The sequence below is a fragment of the Artemia sp. Qi Xiang Cuo genome, chromosome 4 (genome assembly GCF_049724085.1).
Source record: "Artemia sp. Qi Xiang Cuo chromosome 4, ASM4972408v1, whole genome shotgun sequence".
NCBI classification, from domain to species: Eukaryota; Metazoa; Arthropoda; class Branchiopoda; order Anostraca; family Artemiidae; genus Artemia; species Artemia sp. Qi Xiang Cuo.
This window is the reverse complement of record NC_142797.1, coordinates 78,758,985-78,783,515: the sequence shown is the minus strand read 5'-3', so window position 1 is coordinate 78,783,515 and position 24,531 is coordinate 78,758,985. Positions and strand designations below refer to the sequence as shown.

Sequence of the window (24,531 nt, the reverse complement as noted above, 5' to 3'; positions counted from 1 at the left end):
CTCTTTTTGTGAATGTTGTGAGTTGTGTATGGTTGTTTGCGTGGATGATTCTCAAGTTCCCACTTTTTCTTTGGAGGGGTGGGAGAGCGAGGCGAGAGAAGACATTTATTTGTTTTTGGGTTGGACCCTTTTTGGGTTATATTAGGGTCCGAGGAAATAAAAGATAATAAAAGAAAATATCTTTTTTTTTTAAGTGTTTTTCTTTTTTAGGGTTTTTGTCCGGCATGCAGTAATGCATTGGATTGTGTTTTTTAAATAAGATGTTTGTTTATTTATTTATTGTAACCCGTTTGTAAATAAAAAAAAAAAAATGCAAAATGTAACACCAGAAGCAAAATGAATAAGGCGTCGTAAATTATTTTAGAAGTGCTTCATGCATTTTTATGTTGAAGATTAGACAAAAAAAATATTAAGCAACATATAATCATTAACTGTATAGACTCAATTGGAGCCGGATCGGAAAAATCTCGTCTTGAGAATAGGGTGAAATAGGGGGTAACCTTTCTAGCCTTCCCTTTTTCCATATCACGTTGTTTGAAATACGAAATTTAATATCTTTATGGATCCTTAGGATCGACAGTGGTTCAGAAGATCAGAACAGACGTTCAGTGTTGTTCAAAAGAAGAAATCAATCAATCAACAAGTCAACTGAGGAAGTGGCATAAAACAACCTACTTGTGTCCTGTTCCAAGTCCATGGCTAATCGTGGAGTTTGAGTCACCATGATTTTTAAATGTTTCTTGGAAACTTATTTGACCGTAGGGATCTTAACCCTACGGCACCCTCTATGCGTTTTAGCCAAGCAGATCCCTATTCCGGTATGATCTAGAATTTCAAACCCTCCCTTACAATGAGGCCGCACAGTCGAAGTTTTCAACGACCAATAGAGGCAAAGACGGCGTCTGAATGCTTCAGGGGTCTGAATGACCCTCCCGAACCAGAGGGAACGAATTTTTTCATGTAGTTTTGCCCAAACTAACATCAGAGAGCTTCAAAGAATTGCTGGTTTAGATTGTGAGGCACCTATTATTTGGTGAAAAAATTACTTCATTTTTTGGCTTAGTTTACTTGGCTTATATGTTTGAGCAAAAAAAAATTTGTTCAAAAATGTTTTAGGGAGCTTTCTTACAAGGATAGATAGTCAAAAGCCTCAATCATGTGCTTTGTTATAGCATCTCCTGAAGAAATCGATAAAGGCACAAATTAGTTAAAATTAGGACACAACAATAAAAGACTTATATTTTTTATGATAAAAAGAAGAGGTTAGTTTGACAGTAAACCTACCAGAAAGAAAATTCTTATGCGTGCAACCAAGTTCACACTATCAAAAGCAATTAAACCCTTCCAAATAGGGATTAATTTCCTCAAACCAGCAAAAAAATGTAAGAAAATGAACAAACCTGACTACCAGTTACTGGAAATAGCAGCTGCTTCGGGCTGACGTTTACATTGATAACGTCAAAACCATTGGAAACGTAAAATTTTGAAAATTTTGCAACATGCTTTTCCTTGGCAAGCATCCAAGAAAGTACCAAAGCTATGGGTCTTTCATTTTCTGATGTAATCACTCTAACCTTGCTATGTCTCTGCGCCTCTGAAGGAACAATAAATGTATGATACAAAAACAGTAAACAGAAAACACATATAAGCATGATTAAATATAACAAACCTGGCTGCCAGATACAGGAAAAAGTAGCTGCATCGGATTGATGCTTATATTGATCACATCATAGCCATTGGAAATATAAAATTTTGCAAACTTTGTGACATGCTTTTCCTTGGCAAGCATCCAAGAAAATATCAAAGCTATAGGTCTTTCATTTTCTGATGTTATCACTTTGACCTTGCTCTGTTTCTGCGCCTCTGAGGAAAACACGAACATTAATAAGATAATACAAGATAATTTAATAAAAATACAGGCCTAACAAACGACTACCTAGAAAAGTTCTATTAGAGTGCCAAGGACAGTGAAAACAAAATTTGACTGTTAGAAATGGTTAATTGGAAGCTAACACAACCGTATATATCTTTTAAAATTGAGAAAAAAAGAAGTATTTAATTTTTGATGGGAAAACTTACAGATACAGTTATCAGTTTTGCTAGTAGCAGGCACCGAATTAAAAAAGAGAAACGCAAGTGAAAAATCAGCACAAAATTAGCTAAAATATATGGCATTAAACAGCTTAAGAAGGATTAGCTTTCTTTTGGAGGCTAAGTTTCCTTTGGGAATCAGAAGATTGCTAATGTTCCAATTTTTACTGGCGAAAAGCGTTGTCAAATTTAACTATTTAGTTTTGCTCATTTATTTTCACGGTTCAACGTGACAACATTGACAAAAGTGTGGTACTTGCCCTAAAAACTTCATAATATCGGAAAAATAAAATATAAAAAATTAAAAAACACGGCTCTCACGTATGAATAGACTTAAACGTGGCAAGGCGGCAAACATGTTTTTATTTTGATGTCCATGGTGCCTTAAACAACTTACCAGTTAACTGCATCAGCCCTATCTTCCGTTGACGACAGTAAATAGTAAATATTTTTGCTTTATTCTTCATTAAAACATCGTTAAATGTCACCTTTTTTCCCGTGGTCTTATTAGTTGATTTTTTTTAATTATTTTTACCTGCATTGACCATTTTGATTGCATCTCAACCATCTTTGCTTTGTCAGAAACATGACCACAAGCAACAGCCAAATGAAGTTTCAAACTCGAATAGACTAGATCGGTTATCTCTTTGCGCTCCGACAAATGCTCGAGCACTGCATAAAACAGAGTCAGACCACTATGACCATCTTCGTCGATCCCAAAATTAATTTCGACTCAATCACTAGATATGGCAAATGGGCTGTGATGCGGAAAGACGGCATTCCAGAGAAGCTGAAACCTTTCCTCCAGTGATATTATCAACGTGTTCGTGTCTGTGAACTAGTTGGTGGAAAAGTATCCTCTCTCTTGTCCTGTTCCCTATACTGTTCAATTTCATATCAATTGGATAATGATTTCTAAAACAGCAGCCTGGACTGTTCAAGTGACATTGTTCTGCTGGCAAACAAGGTAGACGGTGCAAAAACCATGCTGTGTAACATAACCGTCACGTCAGAGGGGGTCGGGTGAAGATGAGCAAGGATAAAACCAAAATTTTTTTGAACTCCAAAAACGTGCTGCTAAATGATATCTTTCTAGACGATACTCTTTTAGAAGTCGTCAATCAGTTTAAATATTTGGAATCTAATATATATATAGCAGATAGTTGCAGTAAAAATATTTTTTAGCAAAATATATTCTGCATTCGTAGTCTTCACACAATGAAGGAATAACTTGTGGAGGCAAAGATAAGGCAAACAAAAAAAAAATTCAAACTTATGAGATAAACGTTCGATCTGTAGGCTACTTATATTCAATTGCGAGATGTGGCCCCTTAAAGCGGCAGACGTGTTAAATATATTCGACCACTCCTGTCTCAAACAAATTCTCAACGTCTTACCATTACATAAAGTGAGTAACACCGAGATTCGAATACCCTGCCACCACAAATATAAAAAAAGCGCCACCTAACCTGGTTTGGTCATATATTTTGAGCCCAGATAGTGTTCTCACCATCTAGGCATTGGATTGCGGCCCTCTCGCACACTGGAAGAAGAAGCAAGGAGGGCAAGTTAAGATCTGGCAAGTTAAGATTAGGATCCCCTTGACTCAGACACGTAGGTGCGTAAATTTCTATCCGTTCAGAAGAGTAAATTTTGAACCATATTTCGGGGTAGCCACTATTTTTTATACTTTATATTAGTATTTATATTTATATTTTATATTTATACTTCATATTTATATTTCATATTTATATCTATATTTTATATTTATATTTTATATTTAGGTTTTACATTTACATTTGTATTTGTATTTATATTTTAAATTTAAATTTATATTTTATATTTGTATTTATATTTCATATTTATATTTAAATTTGTATTTATATTTTATATTTATATTTATATTTTGTATTTGCACTTATATTTTATATTTACATTTATATTTTATATTTGTATTTTATGTTTGTATTTATATTTTATATTTATATTTGTATTGACCATTAAAGTCCTCTTGGTCTAAGGACTTAAGGACAAAAGTTTTTTGCTGAAAAAAAAAAAAAATCTGAGACTCTTTTGGGTTAACCTAGTGGGGAATATCCTGTTTTCATTTCATTGTGCATGCACATAGCAATGTTTGCTTTTTCCTTTCTTATTCTGAAGCTTTGATTATTAATTCAAGTTCCTTATTCTAAGGAGGCAGGTTCAGTCCCTTATCTCCAGGATCAGTGTAAAAGGATCAGGATCAGAGTTATTCTAAGGAGGCAGGATCAGTCTCCTGTTACATTATAAAGCGAATTGATGAAGCGAAAAAAGAAAAAAGGATACAGACGAAAAGAAACAAAGAGAAATAGATAGATAAGGAACTTACCTATCACCCGGCGAGCTTTAAAATTGAATCATTACACTTTCTTTACCAGCTAAGGCAATTAGTCAAAATTCACTTACAAAGACCATTAATCTTATGTCTAAGAAAAATTCTATCCGTTTTTTCCTCGTTTAAAAAAGAAACAGATAAAAAAGGATATGGAAAAGGATAAACTCCTCAATAACGAACAAAGATTCTTCTGTACTATCAAACAAAAATGAAAACTAGAAAGAAAGTAACAGCCTATAAAAATCTGCAGAATCACCTCGTTGGGAAGCTAGTCCCCCCCCCCCGAAAATCAGCATAGGTAAATATTATGGAAAATTTTTGGTGGAGGGGTGAAGAGCCAAAATTGTTATTTTCCGGCCCAATTGTTTCGAAAAGAGGCTCCTTAGAGATAGTGTTAGGGATCCCCGCCCCTCCCTTCATGCAGCATGACTGGTGCCGAATCAAAAGATCCTAAGTTCCCAAAGGGTATTTTAAAGTCTCTTTCGGGTCTTTGGTTTGCACATCATTAAAATGACTTGATAACTTTTAAAATCTACCTTTCAAAAAACATGAATTTACTTTTGAATGTACACTGAGAAAATAGTAGATGGGAGGTATGTAGCAATCCAGATTGGCATATGTAAGAAATGTTGATGGTGGATGAGATAAAGAGGCCGGTTTGCTAGTTATTTATAAGCTTCAAATGAATGTATTGATCCAATTACGACTTCGTTCATATATGTGCAGTGGGTGCTGGTGTTTACTCCCCCGCGGAAAAGTTTTTCCACCGAGGAGGGGATTACCGGGATGATTTTAAAAACAATCAGAAATTAGTCTTTTTCAAATGAAAGTAGGTTAAGAAAAATTTTTCACCCGAGATCGTCTGCGAGAAATTTTCTCGGTGGAATTTTCAGCTAGAATGCAATTGTACTGGGGGAATTTCCCTGAGGAGGGGGGGGGTTGATTTTTACATGAAAAGAACTTTTTACGGAGGAATTTTTCCGTGGGGGGGGGAGAAGGAATTTTTCCTGGAAGGAGAGCCGGATTTCCAGGTATTCTTTAAAAACGATCAGAAACTAATTTTAAAAAAAGTTTTTTCAACTGAAAGTAAGGAGCAACATCAAAATTTAAAACGGACAGAAATTATTACCTATATCAAAGAGGTGGTCCCCTCCTCAAGACCTCGCTCTTTACGCTAAATTTTGACTTTGTTAAGAACGACTCCTGAAACACAATGGCCGTTTAATAAGAATAATAAAACATGTTTAAAACTCGTCTACTACTAAGGAGAGGCGGTAGATCTGTGCATAAGGAGGGGGCTAAGATACCCAAAGGAGTGCACTTCAATGGCCTGATTTTCTAAGCTTCACTGAGCCTTCAGATGCAAACTAGGACTTGTTGTCTAATTCTTCTTATGTCACACGTATATTTTCAGTCTACACCTTTATTATTGGTGCTGAGGCGGGGGGGGGGGGGGTAGTGTCCTATTTTCCACGGGGGTATTTTTCTTGAGGAGGGGAGGGGGTATTTTCCAGCGATGTATTTTCCGCAGGGGGGGGGGGTAAACGCCTAAAACCATTTGCAGTATTGGGTGCTGCACTAATTCTTAGGGGAGATGCCAATGTATCTTTTTGTGGGGAGAGGGGTGCTTGAAGCCACAAAAGTGCATTTTAAGGCCAAAATCGGATGCAGTTTTACTTATATTTATACAAATAAACTAGCTAGTGTACAAAAAAATCCTTAAAATACTAGCCAATCTACTTGGTTTCAGAATTTAACCAGTATAATTTAAAGGTAAGAATCCAAGTCGGAATTTTTATTGAAAATCCAAGAAACTTTATCAGTTTGAATAAAGTTCAAGCTACTAAAGTTCCATCAAAAAAAGAAGTAGACAAGCTAGTTCGCAAATGCTAGGGGGTGAGTAAAAATGAAATATGGTTGTATTACTGATTTCAGCATGAAAGTATGCCCTAAGAACCGAAATAAACTATTGAAAAAAATTCTAAATACAAGAACTTAAAAAATGTTGAAAAAAAAACCATGTGAGAAAGGTTGATGGTGGAAGAGTTGAAGAAGGCTTTTGGCCATCGTGTTGCTCTAAATATTAGGGAAGAGGTCCTTTTGTGTGGAGAAGAATGCCTGAAGCTTCAAAACCACATTTTTAGGCCTGAATTTGATTTAAGTTTATTTACATTTATACAAATCTGCCAAGCATCTAATTCTGACCCTTGGAAATTCTAGCCTAGAAATTTGTCGGCCTAAACAAAAGTCATCAGAAATCAAGCCAAATATATTAGGATTCTGGATTTAGCCAGCTAGATTTAAAGGTCAGAATCTAAGTTTTTTTGTTTAAGTAGTAGCCTACCCTAGGCCAATTTGTTGGATATACAAAACCAAATGTGTATTTTCATATTCAAAATTAATGGGTAGAAAAAAAATATTTTGAACTGACATTCACATGATTGACTACATATTCTAGGATTAATAATTTGTAGTATGTCAACATTAGGGTATTACTTTGTGTTATCCACCTATTTTTGTATTTATTTTTTACCAAGTGTACAAGCATAGATCTTTGGATCCAATATTTGAAGATTGGATCTTTCTAATTTACAGACAACAGAGATACCAATTGGGTAAGGGGAGAAGGGTGGTTAATCCTCCTCCCCGATTTTAAAATGTATCTTCATTAAAAATTAAAAAATCTTCAACCCCTTCCACCCAACATTTTTGCTAATATGGCTCTACTACCCATAACTAGTTAGATATTTAATTGTCACCTAACAAGTCTAATATTTATATTGTTACCAATAACAATGAAAAAAATACATAGGATAATATATATATATATATATATATATATATATATATATATATATATATATATATATATATATATATATATATATATATATATATATATATATATATATATATATATATATATATATATATATATATATATATATATATACTGGTCTAATCTTACCTTCATTATTTTTGGAAGGATCTTTCAGATATGAATTACTTGTAATTTTGAGAGGATTTTCAGAGGAGGTGACAAGCTTGATGTTATTTGTGACAGGGATATTCACCATGGTTAAATGTCTAGCTGACATCACACAGCTTAACGGGAACTAAAAACAAAGAAACTATTCAAGTTGTTATTTAAGGACTTCCAGGACTAATTGATTTCAAACTTCAGGCTAATTTGGCAATATGAAGACAAAAAACCAAATTAGGCTAAGTATATATTTCGCAAATGAAGCTTGATTTCCACCAAATATGGAATTTAAATATTTATGACCTTGGTGATTACAAGTCAGAGGCAAATTATTAGAACATGGAAGACCAAACTGAAAACCTACTAGTTAAATATTTGGAAACAGTGAAGGTGTTAATCTTTGCTAAAACTGGAGTCTTGTAATAAAATTCAGTTTTTCTGATGAGAGTGCCCAGGGTGGTCCTGGGCACGTCCTCCACCAACACCAATTTTCCATTCCCTTCCCCAGCTTCCCTTAGACAGACTAATACATCAAGCCAAAGGAAAGAAACAGGGAAAATTAGCTATTCAGAGAGCCTTCAAATGAATAGCCTGCAATGTCCAATCCCCATAACAGCTCAATTTTTGTTTGAACAATAATAACAAATTAAACCTCTTTTTAATTCGACAATACCTGACAGATAATTTAGCAACAACTTTTGACTAGATATAATGGTACCTAATACTTAATATGATGCTAAAAATATTGACTCACTGTGGTACTGTGTTTGTAGATCAGTCCTCTTGGATGAGTATCAATATTTCTGATACATAGATTTCTAAAAATGTCTGAAATATGATTACACCACTACTATTTGAATGTTAGATGAATCAGAGCCAAAAAGTGGACATTTTCCTCATCAGACAATCCCCCCAACCTATTAATTCAAGTCATGTTTCTAAATCCTTTTGACAACCAGCATGCACATGGAGTGTTTTGATTTTGATCAATAACCCCCTAAAGATACCCTGAAATTAACCACAAGTGGAAGAAGTAGCATTCATAGTCACGGTTAGCTGCAAAAGGAAGGAGTTGGAGTTGCAATGAACTGTAGTCACCATTGCAGTCGTAGCATTAGTACTGGGCCTGAGAATTTCAAGTTAATACACTTGGTCACTTAAAAGATATAGCAGATACGTCTTTTTGATAACCTTGAGGCACATAGTGTCTTTTGATTAAGTTCAACATCCCCCTCAACATTCCCTGTTATTTTACCTTGATACCCTTATTCTTTTTGGGCACATCCTGGATTAAACATTCCTTCTTTTCCCAATGAATAAATTCTGAATGTAAACCAATGGGAAAACATAGTTTATAGGCTTTTGCCCCAGAGGCTGTGGGGGAATTGGTATCTTGGATTCATAGAAATTAAACCTTTTGACTATTTTGCACAAGATGGCTCTTTTAAAATTACAATTGTTGAGGAGAGGCTTAGAAAAAGGAGGGGCATTATATGGATGATGTAATATCGCTCTGGAATTATGGGGAAAATGAACTTAGGGGCTTTCTAGATCACCTTAATACACATGACCAAAATTTACAATTTACCTTAGAAATTGAAAATGCAAATAAATTACCGTTTCTGGATGTTTTAATTTTTCGTGTCATTGATAAACTGGATTTTACAATTTACAGAAAACCCACACAAAATAACAGATATCTACATTTTAAATCCAATCACCCCCCACAAGTAAAAGAGGTGTTGTTACATCTCTTGTTGACCGTGCCCTAAACATTTGCTAAGAATCTTACATCACAGATGAACTAAATTTTATTAGAGACATACTTTTTGGAAACGGTTATCCTATTGTCTTTATTAACAATACAATTAGCCAAAGATTGGCAAGACACTCCCGTAAAATTATGGGTCTTTTGCAATGTGAAGTTCCCGTCAAGCCCTCCAATATAATTTACCTTCCATATATTCCAAAATTTACCACAAGTTTAAAAAAAGTTTACCTGCAAAGTATTTTTTATGTTTTATTTATAAATGATTTTAAAATAATGAAGTTCCTAAAGTGTGACAAGGATTTAACACCAGTTACTCGTCAACGAAGAGTTTCCCATATATCTTTTGACTATGGCCATTTTTATGTTGGTAGAAACCATTGAAATTTAGAAAAACGTCTGCAACAACACAAAGATGACATAACTAAAGCTTTAAATTCTAATAGTACAAATATTTCCTTTGATTCTGCTTTAAGCAGTCACATATATGATAACCCTAGTCATAAAATGCTTTTTGAAGAAACTTGCCTTATTAGCAATGATTTAGGCATAAAACAGGTTGTTCGAGAGGCAATTGAAATTAAAATCAAAATAAATAGTAATATTTCTTTAAATAGAGATTTGGGGGAATATTCGCTTAATGCCCTACTCACAAATTTAATTAAAAATGATTTAACTAATTATATTAAAAAACCAGTAAATAACTCCACTCAACCTGTTACGAATAAACCATCTAGGCTGGCTGCCAAGAAGGCTAGATTAGCTTTAAAAGCTTGTCTGTAAGTATTTTAATTCCATTTGAATGAATTGTTCACTGTCCACTTCGTTTGGAGTACCAGTCCTGGTTGAACTTCCTTGAAGTAATGATATTAGGGCTGTTTTAAAACAATTTTTAAAAAAAGCCTTTCAGTTTTAATGATTGAATTTTAATGTAAGTTTCTTTTATATTGTTTTTTATTCTCTTCGTTTGTTTTGCTGAAGACGGCCCTTAGATATAGGGTCGAAATATTCATTTGAAGTTGCGTTCCACTGTCTTGTATAAACATTTCCCTGTTGTTCTACTTATTGTTTATGATGGAAAGGCAGTGTGGTCTTCGTCGCTATTTGCGTCTAGCTTATGGGGAGCAGTTGACTTATGATATCTTTTATTTTATTAGTTTAGGCAAAAAACATGCTAATATTATCAATCACCAAAAGTTCTTAGAATCTTGTAGAAATGAAAATCTTATTCCTAAGTCTTTAAGATATAAATTGCATTTAAATACCCGTAAAGAAGCCAAATTCGCGCACAAATAACATTAAAAAACTCTAGTCAAAATTATTAAGCACAAAAAACAAACACGACATATTATTTCCTCAGAAAGAAAATCTCTTGAAAAATTTTTGTGTGAAAATCCGTCCGCGGTTGATTATTCTCAGGTTGTACGATTGGAAAGGAATTTATTTAGTCACGATTTTCGTTTGTCTAGAGAACGTCTTTATAAGAAATTTGAATGTCTGAGGTATGAATCTTCGATGAATCATCGTGTTTATACCCCGAGGTTTACTCCTGGACCCGCTATTGTTAATCTCTTGAACCTAAGGAAATTCAAACTCTTGAAAAAGGTCCAAAATTTTCTTTTCCACCAAAACAAGTTCCTGTGGCAGATATAGTTTCCTTCTTATAAACTTCTTTGCACAAACATTACACATCCATTTCTAACCCAGATTAAGCAAAGTTTTGTTTTAGTAGTACACTTTACGGCAGCCAAAAAAAGTTACATCTCATACTAATTTGACACCAGAAATTTGCACGACATGAAAATTTTGTCTAATCTTCGCAAAGACCCTTCAATTATAATAACTAAACCAGACAAGGGAAATTCACTTGTAGTCATGGATACCTTAGATTACGATAATAAAATTTATTCACACTTAAATGACACAAATACATATACTTCCATGACTCACGACCATACTGATAAGTTTGCGAATAAAATTATAACCGAATTAAAGAATCTAAAACAAAATGGCAAAATCACCCCACAATTGTATAATAAATTTCTCCCACGAGGTAGCTTTTGCCCAAAGTTTTACGGTTTACCGAAATTACACAAGCAAGGTATTCCTTAAGGCCAATTGTAGCATGTACGAAAGCCCCTGCTTCCAATATTGGAAAATGGTTATGTACAGCCTTCAAACCGTTACTTTATTCCCAAAAATCGTACGTATGTAATTGGGTAGACTTAGTGGAAAAACTTAAAATGCAAGCATTTCAGAAAATGCAATAGTAAGTAGTTTTGACATAGTTTCTATGTACACAAATATTGATGTACCAATATCTGAGCAGTTATTTAAAAAATAAAACAGAAGAAAACTATCATTTAATTGAAGATTCAACAACAGGAATAGATTGTGAGGTTTTAATGTCCCTAGTAAAAATTTGTAATAAGTATTCAATGTATTTTCAGTTCCGTAATTCTTTTTATCAACAAAAAAATGGTCTACCTATGGGTGCGCCGTTATCTGGATTATTAGCGAACATTTATGTAGAACACCTTGAAAATTGGGCCTTAAATTCATATTTTTCTAAACATATTTATTGGGGACGTTGTATGGATGATGTAACATCACTCTGAAATTATGGGGAAAGTGAACTTGGTGCTTTCTAGATCACCTCAATACACATGACAAAAATTTACAATTTACCTTAGGAATTGAAAATACAAATAAATTACCGTTTCTAGATGTTTTAATTATTCGTGACATTGATAAACTGGATTTTACAATTTACAGAAAACTCACACAAAATAACAGATATCTACATTTTAAATCCAATCACCCCCCACAAGTTAAAAGAGGTGTTGTTACATCTCTTGTTGACCGTGCCCTAAACATTTGCTCTGAGTCTTACATCACAGATGAACTAAATTTTATTAGAGACATACTTTTTGGAAACGGTTATTAGTCCAGGACTTTTAGCTCAAAAAAGTGTCGAACCCGGACAAAATTGCAATATAAACGAAAATGGTACTAAAATGATCAGAAAAAAATTCTGTACAACATACTAAAAGTCCCTATAAATCCGAGTGGGGTGAGTACCCGAAAAACCGAGGAAAAGGGGGAAATGCGGGGAAAAATGCCGAACATGCCCAGAAAATAGTTTAAAGTGAGTTTTCTGAAGTTTTCGCATACGCTGATTACAAAATTGACATCTAAAATTCAGTATAGAAAAAGAGTACTGCGGAAAACGGGGGAACAGGGGATAGAGGGGAGAAAAGAGAAGAATACATGGTAGGGGTCAAAAGTGGTTTGAAAGATATATTCTGGGGTATTCCTATCTGGTGATTACGAAATTGAGAAGTAGAATGATATAAAAAAATTGATTAACATAAAACGGGGAAATGGGGGGGGGGAGGGGAAAAAGGGAAATATACAGGGTAGGGGTAGAAAGCAGGTGGAAATGTTTACAAATGTTAATACAGAAGACATATAGAGTTTCGGCTACCCCATAGGTTCAGAAAAGGCAAAAAAAAACTCGAGAAAGAAATACGGAAAGATACTGAAATTACTTTTTGCAAGCGGCAAGTTTATTGCCCGACGAAGTAATCGTTATTGGGCTGGATTGGCTCCAGACCTCGTCATCGAGACAGTGCTGATGAAGAGCATAAAAACAGATGGAGGGCTGACAAGAGGAAAAGGGACGACTGAGCTTCAGAGAAACATATGGACAATGTCTATGCCAGTACTCGCTTCAGTGAATGATCTAATGCAGAAACTGACTGGCCTAGAGTACAGTTCTAGTGAACAGCACGTCACTGCAACCGCAGCACGAATAAAGAGAGATACAAAGGATCTACTGACGTTTCTTGAATTCCTTCTAGAGAACTGCCCTTTCACTAGTTCCACAGAGCTTAGAAGTATAGGTTCCGGGCTGATTGCCCAAAAAGGCGTCAATGCAGAGGATTCTAAAGTTGTAGGTGAGCTGATCCTCCAGCGCATGGATGGCCAATCCGTCGAAAGTTTTTCATTCAGGAAGAAAGACAAAGTCGTTACACTGGCATCCAATGGGAACATAAGGATAGATGGCGAGATTTTGCATATCGACCCTGCACTGCTTTTTAAAGGTCTTTCGACTGCTTCCCATACATATGAAAATGACATGGCAGAAACTCTACGTTACGAACTGTGCAGTTATCTGCCCGCTTTGTTTGAGAACTCTGGAATAATGCGTCAGCCAGACAAACCTGCACTAGCGAAAGCAATATGGAAAGAAGCGAAAACGGACTCGATTCAGCACCTGCCAGTATCAGATCGTGTCACTGTAGTTGACGGAGGTTGGCTGCTTCAGCAAGTACCTTTGAAGATTGGTGATACTTATGATTCAATCTGTGAAAGCTATGTTAGTTTCGTTACTCGACGCTGTACCTCCCCTACTGTTGTCTTCGATGGATCCAGTGCTGGTCCAACCACGAAAGATGCTACCCACAACCGACGTTGTAAGGGAAGCCAGCATCAAGTGATCGATTTCAGTTTAGGGATGAAGCTCCAGAAAAAGAAGGAAGAGTTTTTGAGCAACTCTCAGAACAAACAGCGAATTATAAGCTACATCGGGGAAAAACTCAGAGCCAAAGGATTTGAAGTCGGCCATGCGAAGGACGATGCTGACTATCTAATCGTGAAGACTGCCGTAACGAAAGCAGAAAACTCTGAAACAATAGTTCTTGGCAACGACACTGACCTTCTGATTCTACTCTTGTATCACCTCCCGCCTAATGCAAAAACACTTTTCTTCGAATCGTCAACGAACGCAAAAGAAGCGATAACACGGTTCTGGTCCCTCAACGAAGTTCAAAAAAATGGGAGAAGTATCCAGGCTACTTCTGGTAGGGCACGCACTCTTGGGATGTGACACGACCTCATGAGTTTTCAGACTTGGAGAGCAAGCTGTGCGACCTCTTTTGAAGAAGAGCGAAGCGTTCAGAAAAAAATGCGAAGTGTTTCTGAATGAATCATCGTCTAAAGATGAAATTGTGAAAGCGGGTGAATATCTTCTCCTCAGCTTGTATAAAGCACGACCAAACGAAGGTCTCACGAAGCTGCGACATCGAATTTTCTTGGAAAAAGTTTCTTCGTCAAATACTACGGCGTTTGTTAAGCCTGAAAGGCTTCCGCCAACCGAAGCTGCAGCTTCATTCCACTCCCAGCGAGTGCGCCTCCAGGTATCCCGTTGGAAAGGGGAACCAGCTGACCTCGACCGGCTGACTGGGGTTGGGTCCTCAGAGACCATAAATACTCACTTGTGATGACCGATTTGTTGCCCGCACCTCAGACTCTTTTGAGTGTCGTGAAATGCAACTGTAAGACAGGCTGCGAGAACTTGCGATGCAGCTGCAAGAAAGATGGATTAGCGTGTACGTTCGCGTGCGGAGAATGTCAGGGTATCAACTGTTTGAACAGGGACAACGAGATTGTCGAAGACGAGGAGCTCGACTAGTGACATCAATGCTGTGTTTTTTAAGTCAACTCTACTGCCTTAAAAAGTGCAGATTTTACCTATAGTTACTGAAGTTCTTTTTTTAGTTTTTTATTCAACGATATTGCTTTCGAAAGTGCAAATTTTACCTATAATAGCTGAACTTTTATACTGTGATCACTGCAAAGCGGTTGTTTTCTTTATGTTTAGTAATTCAAATGGTTGTAAGAAATGTCTGTGATTCAAGAAAGTAAAAGTTTGATACTTAAGCGAGTTATTTTGTCCATAGCCCTACTTATTAGCCAATAGCAGCTGGCTCAGGAGTCAGGCTTCCCTTCCCCTTTTCCGTTATTTCCTCCAGTTTTGTTCGGTTTTCATGGTTCTCGTTTTCTTTTCTTTCATTTTAGGTGTCAGTTTCGTGATCAGCAGATAGGAAAACCCCAGAAAACACATTTCAAACTGATTTCTACCCCTGACTTCAATTGTCCCTTTTCTTCCCCTCTTTCCCCCTTTTCCCCCGTTATGGTGGGGCACATGTTCGTTATTTCATTTTAGATGTCAGTTTCGGGATCAGCAGATAGAAAGACCCCAGAAAACATATTTCAAAGTGCTTTCTACTCCTACCCTGTATTTTTAAATTTTTTCCCCTCTTCCCCCTGTTCCCCCCCCCCCCTTTTCCGTAGTACTTTTATTCTATACTGAATTTTAGATGTCAGTTTCGTGATCAGCGTATGAGAAAGCCCCAGAAAACTCACTTTGAACTATTTTCTGGGCATGCTCGGCATTTTTCCCAAGTTCCCCCGCATTTCCCGCTTTTTCCCCTGTTTTTCGGGTACTCGCCCCACTCAAATTTATGGGGACTTTTATTATGTTGTACAGAATTTTTTTCTGATCATTTTGGTACCATTTTTGTTTATATTGCAATTTTTTCCGGGTCAAACCCTAAAAGTCCTGGACTATATCCTATTGTCTTTATTAACAATACAATTAGCCAAAGATTGGCAAGACACTCCCGTAAAATTAAGGGTCTTTTGCAATGTGAAGTTCCCGTCAAGCCCTCAAATATAATTTACCTTCCATATATTCCAAAAGTAAAAAAAAAAACCTTTCAGTTTTAATGATTGAATTTTAATGTAAGTTTCTTTTATATTGTTTTTTATTCTCTTCGTTTGTTTTGCTGAAGACGGCCCTTGGATATAGGGTCGAAATATTCATTTAAAGTTGCGTTCCACTGTCTTGTATAAAAATTTCTCTGGTGTTCTACTTATTGTTTATGATGGAAAGGCAGTGGGGTCTTCGTCGCTATTTGCCCACACCCATCATTTCCCCAAACACATCCAGTCAAAATTTTCAGATAGCAATTTTGTTCTGCATAGTTGATTTCCAGATAGAAAATATATCTTTGTGGAGGAAACTCCCCCACAACCCTCAGAGCAAGGGTTTTAAGTTACGCCCTGGGGGCATATCAGGTTTTTATAGAAGGTGTTGTCGAAGAAACTTCAAAACAGGCTCATTCAATTGAAAATTAAAGGGGTAGTGCCCTTTTTAATAGTCGAAAATGATTGGAGGGCAACTAGCCCCCCCCCCATGCCCATCATTCCCCCGAACACATGCAACCAAAACTTTGAGATAGCCATTTTGTTCAGCATAGTTGATTTCCACATAGAAAATATATTTTTGGGGAGGATACTCCCCCACAACCCTCAGGGCAAGGGTTTTAAGTTATGCCCTGGGGGCATATAAGGTTTTTATAGAAAGCGTTGTCCCAGAAACTTCAAAACATGCTCATTCGATTTGAAATGAAAGGGCTATTGCCCTTTTTAATAGTCTAAAGTTTTTGGAGTGTAAGTAGCCCCGTCCCCCCCCCCCACGCCCATCATTTCCCCAAACACATCCAATCAAAATTTTCAGATAGCCATTTTGTTCAACATGGTTGATTTCCAGATAGAAAATATATTTTTGAGGAGGACACTCCCCCACAACCCTCAGGGCAAGGGTTTTAAGTTATGCTCTGGGGGCATATAAGGTTTTTATAGAAGGCATTGTTGTAGAAACTTCAAAACAGGCTCATTCGACTGGAAATTAAAGGGCTATTGCCCTTTTAATAGTCAAAAGTGATTGGAGTGCAACTAGCCCCCCCCCCCCGGCCATCATTTCCCCAAACACATCCAATCAGAATTCTGTGATAGCCATTTTGTTCAGCATAGTTGATTTCCAGATAGAAAATATGTTTTTGAGGAGGACACTCCCCCAGAACCTTCAGGGCAAGGGTTTTAAGATATGCCCTGGGGGCAGATAAGGTTTTTATAGAAGGCGTTGTCGTAGAAACTTCAAAAAAGGCTCATTCGATTGGAAATTCAAAGGCTAGTGCTATTTTTAATAGTCGAAAGGGATTGGAGGGCAACTAGCCCCCCCCCACTCCCTTCATTCCCCCAAACACATCCAATTAAAATTTTGAGATAGCCATTTTGTTCAGCGTAGTTCATTTTCAGACAGAAAACATGTTTTTGAGGAGGACAATCCCCCACAACCCTCAGGGCAAGGGTTTTCAGTTTTGCCCTGGGGGCATATAAGGTTTTTATAGAAGGCGTTGTCATAGAAACTTCAAAAAAGGCTCATTCGATTGGAAATTCAAAGGGATAGTGCTCTTTTTAATAGTCAAAAGTGATTGGAGGGCTACTAGCCCCCCCCCCTACGCCAATCATTCCCCCAAACACATCCAATCAAAATTTTTAGACAGCCATTTTTGTTCAGCGTAGTTGATTTCCAGATAGAAAATATATTTTTGAGGAGGACACTCCCCCACAACCCTCATGGCAAGGGTTTTAAATTATGCCCTGGGGACATATAAGGTTTTTATAGAAGACGTTGTCTTAGAAACTTCAAAACAGGCTCATTAGATTGGAAATTAAAGAGCTAGTGCCCTTTTTAATAGTCAAAAGTGATTGGAGGGCAACTAGCCCCCCCACGCCCATCATTTCCCCAAACACATCCAATCAAACTTTTGAAATAGCCATTTTGTTCAGTGTAGTTGATTTCCAGATAGAAAATATTTTTTTGAGGAGGACACTCCCCCACAACCCTCAGGGTAAGGGTTTTAAGTTATGCCCTGGGAGCATATAAGGTTTGTATAGAAGGCGTTGTCGTAGAAACTTCAAAACAGGCACATTCAATTGGAAATTCAAAGGGCTAGTGCCCTTATTAATAGTCAAAAGTGATTGAAGGGCAGCTAGCCCCCCTCCACACCCATAATTCCCCCAACCACCTCCACTTAAAATTTTGATATAGTTAGTTTGTTCAGAGTAGTTGCTTTCCTAAGAGCAAAAATGGTTCTGAGGAGGAAAATCCCCCAGAACCATCAGGGCCAGGATTTTTAATTGTTTACTGCAGGCATAGATGGTTCTTATAGAAGGCGTTGTCGTAGAAACTTCAAGAAAGGCTGATTCGATTGGAAATTCTGCGGGATAGTGCCCTTTGTAATAGTCAAAAGTTATTTCAGGACAACGAACCCCCCTCTCACGCCCACCTTTTCCCCCAACACATCCAATCAAAATTTTAAGACAACCATTTTTTTAAACGTAGTTTTAAGTTCTGGAAATTAGGTCTTTGAGGATTACAACTCCCCCAAAGCCCTCAGGGCAAGGTTTTTTCTTGGTGAGACCCAAAAATGTTTGACCTATTCAATTGTCCAAAGTCACCCCAACCAGCGGGTGACTTCGGACACACATGGGGCATTTCCGTACATTCATTAATTAATGCTTGTAATTATTGATTCAGATATTATTAGCATTTAATTCAGATAATATACAAGTTAAATGTAACATTAAATTTATTTTATGGGAAATTGGGCCAAATCACAGGCAACTACAAGAGCTTTGGCTGTTTGCCCAGTTCCTCCTACGGATACCGGTGCGGGAAGCTTCATAATAATGTCTTTAAAGTCAGTTTCTGCACAATCTTGACATTCAGAAAAGATGAACTTCCTACAAGACTTGCGCAGGCAGTTTATTTTTGCTACTCTGCCACTTATTTCTTCAATTTCACCAAAATAATAAACAGCAGAGTTTTGCTTCTTACCAACCATAAACCTCACAAGCACAAAATTTCCACAAGATAATTCTCCATTTGTCTCAAACTCACTGATATTTCTGCAATGTAAAGACTCGTCATTGAGCTGTATATATATTTGTCTGAAATGCTGTCTCTAGTTTTGTCAGCAATGAGTTTTTTAACGACTTTTTTTTCTTAGCAAGCCTTAGCTCAGTCTCTGCTTCTAGTGCTCTTTTTTCTGGCGTTTCTGTCAGAATTCTACTTTTGCCTTTTTTACGGTTTTTGCGCGGACCCACTTGCATTTTTGCCTGTGGATATGGTCTGATGCTTTCAGGAGTTACTACTGTAGGCAAGTTTGACTGCTGTTGACCCATCATGACAGGACATGAATCACAAAATAAACCAGGGTGAGGATCATCAATATTGGAAGTTTCTGGGGCATTCTGTTCAGCTGGATCTGGGCGGTTTGTCACCTCAGCAGGCAGAAAATCGACTTCTGTGAACATATTTGGATTTAAAGGCCAAATTCCTGCCTTCTCAAAACCAGCTGTGATGTTTTGAGGATTCAGCTTTTCCAGAAAAAGATTCTTGCACAATTTTGCTATTTCATGTATTGAAATTCTCTGACCAGGGTTTAATTGCATCCAATTGTCAAATGACTCCTTGATTGCATGCTTCAATGGTGCATACACTGAAACATCAAGGGGTTGGAGACAATGGGGAGGAAAGGTTAGGAGGTGGATGCTGTTATCTTTACAAAAAGAAACTACTTCTACTGAAATATGGCTTTCATGATTGTCAAAAAAGAGTAAAACAGGGTCTTTTTTGCTGGGTTTGACCTCTTTTAGAGAGTGTTCCATGGAACAAAGGAAATTGTCCAAAGTCATCCATCCACTGCAATGGGCTAAGCCAATGCATCCTGGTGGTCCATCTCAATACATCCTTTCTGGAGCTTTGACTCTTGGAAAATCAAACACTGGTGGAATTGTCTGACCAATTGCAGATGCAAAGCATAGCATTGTGGTATTTTCCCCTCTTTCTGCTGACACAGTCTGTGCCACCTGTTTTGCTCCTCTTTTAGCAATCACCTTTGGGGCCTGAACAACTGTGAGTACTCCTGTTTCATTGCAGTTCCAAATTTGACCAGGAGGAAAATTATACTTGCAATATAACTCCTGAACATTTCTAAAGAAGACACCAATTACAACAGCATTAAAGCCAGCAGCACAAGCCTGGCTTGTATTTTCGGGTTTTCTGATGGACAAACTGGCGTTCTGCTTGATGAAACCAGCTTGATGGGAATTTTATCTTCAATGTTATTGCCCATTGGTAGGCTAACTTTCTTGTTGCATAGGGAGTGAGCCCATGGTTAAGCAGTGAGCATTTTTTTAGGTATGCAGCAAGCTCTTTCTTCTGTTTGGAAGTAAAAACAAACTTAGTGCTCTTCTGAGCAATGTCATTGTCAAAATTGCTACCACTAGCACCACTCTGCTCAAGATGTTGCATTTTTGCCTTGTATTGTTTCACGGCATCCACAAGGGTACTCTTCTTCAGGGAAAATTCTTCTGCAGTTGCTTGAAATGGAAAAATTCCCATGTATAAATTGAATAACAGCACGCCTGACTAATTCTGGATCAGGAGGACCACTCCCAATTTGAATGTAGTTGTGAACCATCTGTAAAAGAAAATTATAAACATCAGAACCTCAAGAGAACAACATAGAAATTAACACAGGTCACGCCATGCTTTGAGGCATAGAATGGAAAGATGCCTGCAGGCAGTGTAATGTTTAGTTTAACATTATAATACAAAACATTAAACAAAAAAACTTTAAAAAACCACATCAAACATTTGTTTATGTTCATTTTCCTTATGTTTCTACAAGTCGGACAAACATTTCAGGGGGTTTCAAACCCTCTACCCCCTTCAATTCAGCCTTAGACTCTACTGTTTATCTTTCTGATATAAGTAGGCCTTGAATAAATGTTTATTGTTCAACATAATAGTAAATCATTTAATAATAAGGATTATTTTTAAATATGATGGGTGAAAATGAATTGAACTGATCTACATTGCTGTGAAGGTGGACTGTAAATCTAAGCTTATATAAATGTCACATGACTCCTTTTGAATTATCACTGTCTAATTATAAGTTCAAATCACATATATTATAAAACTAAACATTATAATATATAAGACAATAATCCATTGAATGTATACAATTCAGAGTATGTATTTTAAACAAGGAGGGGTGAGGGGGGTTATTGGTACACCAGTTAGAAAGTATTGAAGAATATTCAATTTAGATTAGCTTGAATATTTTTGTCATAGATAGTGACATGCCAAGACTATTTTAAATGTATAGACAGTCAAAAGTACACCTTAATTTCAGACAGAAATTAAAGGTTAAGCTTAGCCAAATCATAGAAAATGTTGTCCAATCTTGAACACAGGGTTTTAAAGTTGGAACAAAGTATCTAAATAACAGGCAGAATTAATCTTGGACAAATTTGATTCAAGACAAAGATTGTTACACTGAGTAGTTGTGTTTAAATAGGCTAGGCTGTAAGGCAAGGGGTAACTTTTGTCTAAGTGTAAAGGCTGAAAACAAAGTTTGATAGTCAAAACAAATCACTTCAGTTTCTCTATAAAACAACAGGAATACAGTCAATTTTACCAATATTCTGCTTCCAGCTACATATAGTTCCATTTTCCAACTTATGAAAGACTTCTGTCAGAACAGGACAAAACCGGACACCACGAAAAGTGTCCGGAATTGCCCCCAAAAAAGTGTCTGGAGTTACCCCATGTTGATGCCATTTTGAAATTGTTTTTTTCATAGATAACGGCCTGATATTTACTGATGAAAATTACCGTGCAAATAGCAGAGGTATACCTTGTCTGATCCTTCTAACTCACAGCTCAAGAGCTGCAATAACTTAGAAATATTTGACAAAGACTACATGTCTCATGATTTCCAGCAAGTATTAAAAAACTTTCTTTCCTCTTTTCTTGGTTGTCTCTCTTATTTAAAATCCAAAGCTTGCAGCAAATGTGTGTTACATGAAGGGCATCTAGCAAGAATTTTTTGAAAGGATTAGCTCAAAAACTTTAGATGACAGGTCAAACATATGGAGTTGCCCCCATGCAGTATTGCCCCTCTCTCCCCTACATATAACATCTTTTAAATTCACTATAATAAGAAAGAAAGAAAAAAGAGAGAAAAGAAAAGATCTATCTTCCTCATTACCATAATTATTCAATAGATTTATACCCTTTATAATAAAAGAAAATGTGGACCTGACAGACACTATAGGTGGAGTACAATAATAATTTTTTACCCCTAGTATTTTGGTTATGTATATTCCATTGGCTGTAAAACCAACCATTAAAACATTCTGGCAGCTGGTTTACATTATATCTATGCATAAACACTACTATATAAAAATGGTGAAGACCTGCTGCCAGCAATATCCTAAGATCCCTATAAACTTCTTGAACCAATTCACTATTGATAGGGATTTGTGGTAGTTTTATGGTTGGAAGATTATTTGACTTTATTTTTGCTCATTCTTGGCTTAATGGGGCTCTTTACTTTTCTTTGAAAAACGTGTTTTGTGGAAAACATTTTTAAATGTATTAATAACAATAGCTTCTAGCTTAATATGCAGTCTCCTGTAGCAACTTTATCAAATGGTTTTGGAAAGTCCAGAAAAATTTATCTACAAAATTACTAAAATCCTATTTACAAGTTATACTAAGTTACAGGTTCAGACCTATAGAGAACATACACTAAGCTTTCACCCTCTGCAAGACCTGTCATACATGCAATCTTCTAAGCCCTAGAAACAAAACAAGGGTTGAAATAGTGGCTCAGGAATACCTTCCTAGGATATATTTTTGGCCTTGGATTCATTCCTGAAAGTTTCATTCACCTAACTAAACAACTTTCTAAGTTAGCAAGAAGCACCTAAACTAGAATTTTAACACTCTGAGAAGGTATTATCAAGCTTCTATGTTAACCCTCTTCTGATTTCTAAGTCTTAAAATTTTGCCTACTAGACAGGTCTACCCTGGGCCAACCAACAGAAAACTTTAAAAATTCTTTTAAAAAAAACTTTATTTTAAGGCATTACTTTGTTTATTTTAGCTTTATGAGTGCAAGTTTTGAGTAGGGATTAAGGAATGAATAATAAAACTGAGCAGATTAGATAAGATTTAAAAACATAATGTAGGCATATTTTTTCTTGAGGGGGAGGGAGGGGCTACTACCTAGGGACATTTTGACAAAACAACATTTACCTTAATTTTCAGTTATCACTTTCTTTTTCTCTGGTTTTAGCTCTGAAAATGCAGTTCCTGTTATTTGAGTAGAATTTTAAGCCATAGCCTACCAATGGTTTATTTTTTCTTTTCTAAAAATTTTTTTTGCAGATCTTTGAAACTTCATGAATTGGGATTGAGCAAAGTTGTGAAGCTGAAAACAGTTCTGTTGTAACTAATTTAAGCAGAATATTGTTTTTACAAGGTTTCACTTTTAAAACAAAAAACTTTTTAAAGTTCATCAAATATTTTACTAAGCTTATTTCTGGGTAATATATACCAAATCATATTATTGAGTTAGGAATAAAGTGAATACACCATTTGATGCCTTCTTTTATGCTGATTATAAATATAATAATCATTTCTATTGGAAATGAATATCAGCCCCCCCCTATATATGCCAATTCAGGGTATATATTTCTACATTAGGGGGGGGGGGGCAAATTTTGTTTCTGATGTAAATGGGGGGGTAAGTTTAAACTTTACCCCCCCCCCCCCTAATGTAGAAATATATACCCTGAATTGGCATATATATCAGGAGGGGGGCTAAAATTCATTTCTGATAGAAATGATTATTACATTTGTAATCAGCATAAAAAAAAGGCATCAAATGGTGTATTCACTTTATTCCTAACTCAATAATATGATTTGGTATATATTTACCTATTTCTGATGCAAATGCAAGTTAGATTTGGATTCAGGATGCAATTCCAACTATAGGCTAGAATTAGCCTAAGTTATTTCTTAACTAGGCTATCTGAATAGCTTGCTAGCATATAAATTACATAGCCCAAATTATATATTTATCGTGTGTTTTCTGGTTCTCAATCTTGTCACAACTTGTTCAATGGTTATAGCCTAGCTTATTTCTCAACCTTATTTCAAGAATTAGGGTAGCCTTAGCCTAGCGGAAAACAATTGAATATAGCCAAACAAAGATTTTCAACCTTGAGAGCCTTATACACATGGCCAATAGCGGCAAATTTCATCTTGTATCTTGTACTTGAAAATTTGGATGAACCCAAAACCTCCACTCCACTGTCCAGAAGTCCTTGCCCAGAATTGGATGAAATTTTCTATATCGTTAAGAGAACCACCTGTGTTGTGATCACTAAGAACGTGTAATCAATTAAAAAAAAAACGTTTTTCTGAAGGTAGCGAAGAACGACGTTGAAACTTAAAACGAACACAAATTATTCCTTTGTAGTTTATGCAGCTTATAAACTAGCACAAATAAACCTGCTCACAATATTTTTTAGAGTTCTGAAAAAGCAGAGTGAATGAATTCTGTTAACAGTATATAAGTAATTGACTAGTCTGCAAAAAATAAAAAAATAATTTGTAAGGCTCTCAATAGTCTTTCACTGGTCATGATTCCATTAGCTTTTAGTGTACAAATTAAAAAAAAACTCGAGCTTTTAGTAAACCACTAGTTTGTTTTCAAAGTTCCATAAATATAGGAAAATATGATGACTTCACTCACTTAG

General features: G+C 36.2%; 1 protein-coding gene across 1 annotated transcript in view; it reads right to left on the bottom strand.

The window, feature by feature from the left end:
• The window catches only part of LOC148953470 (transmembrane protein 53-like), a 69,107-nt gene extending 44,992 nt beyond the window's left edge, over positions 1-24,115 (bottom strand). Inside the window, exons 1-4 of the mRNA XM_089088549.1 lie at positions 23,992-24,115; positions 7,434-7,581; positions 4,460-4,474; positions 1,670-1,863 (exon numbers count right to left, since the gene is read on the bottom strand). Of these exons, the coding sequence (XP_088944675.1) occupies positions 1,670-1,863; positions 4,460-4,474; positions 7,434-7,581; positions 23,992-24,033 (399 nt within the window). The 5' untranslated portion in view covers positions 24,034-24,115. The remainder of the gene's footprint in view (positions 1-1,669; positions 1,864-4,459; positions 4,475-7,433; positions 7,582-23,991) is intronic.
• Positions 24,116-24,531: the final 416 nt, after the last annotated feature.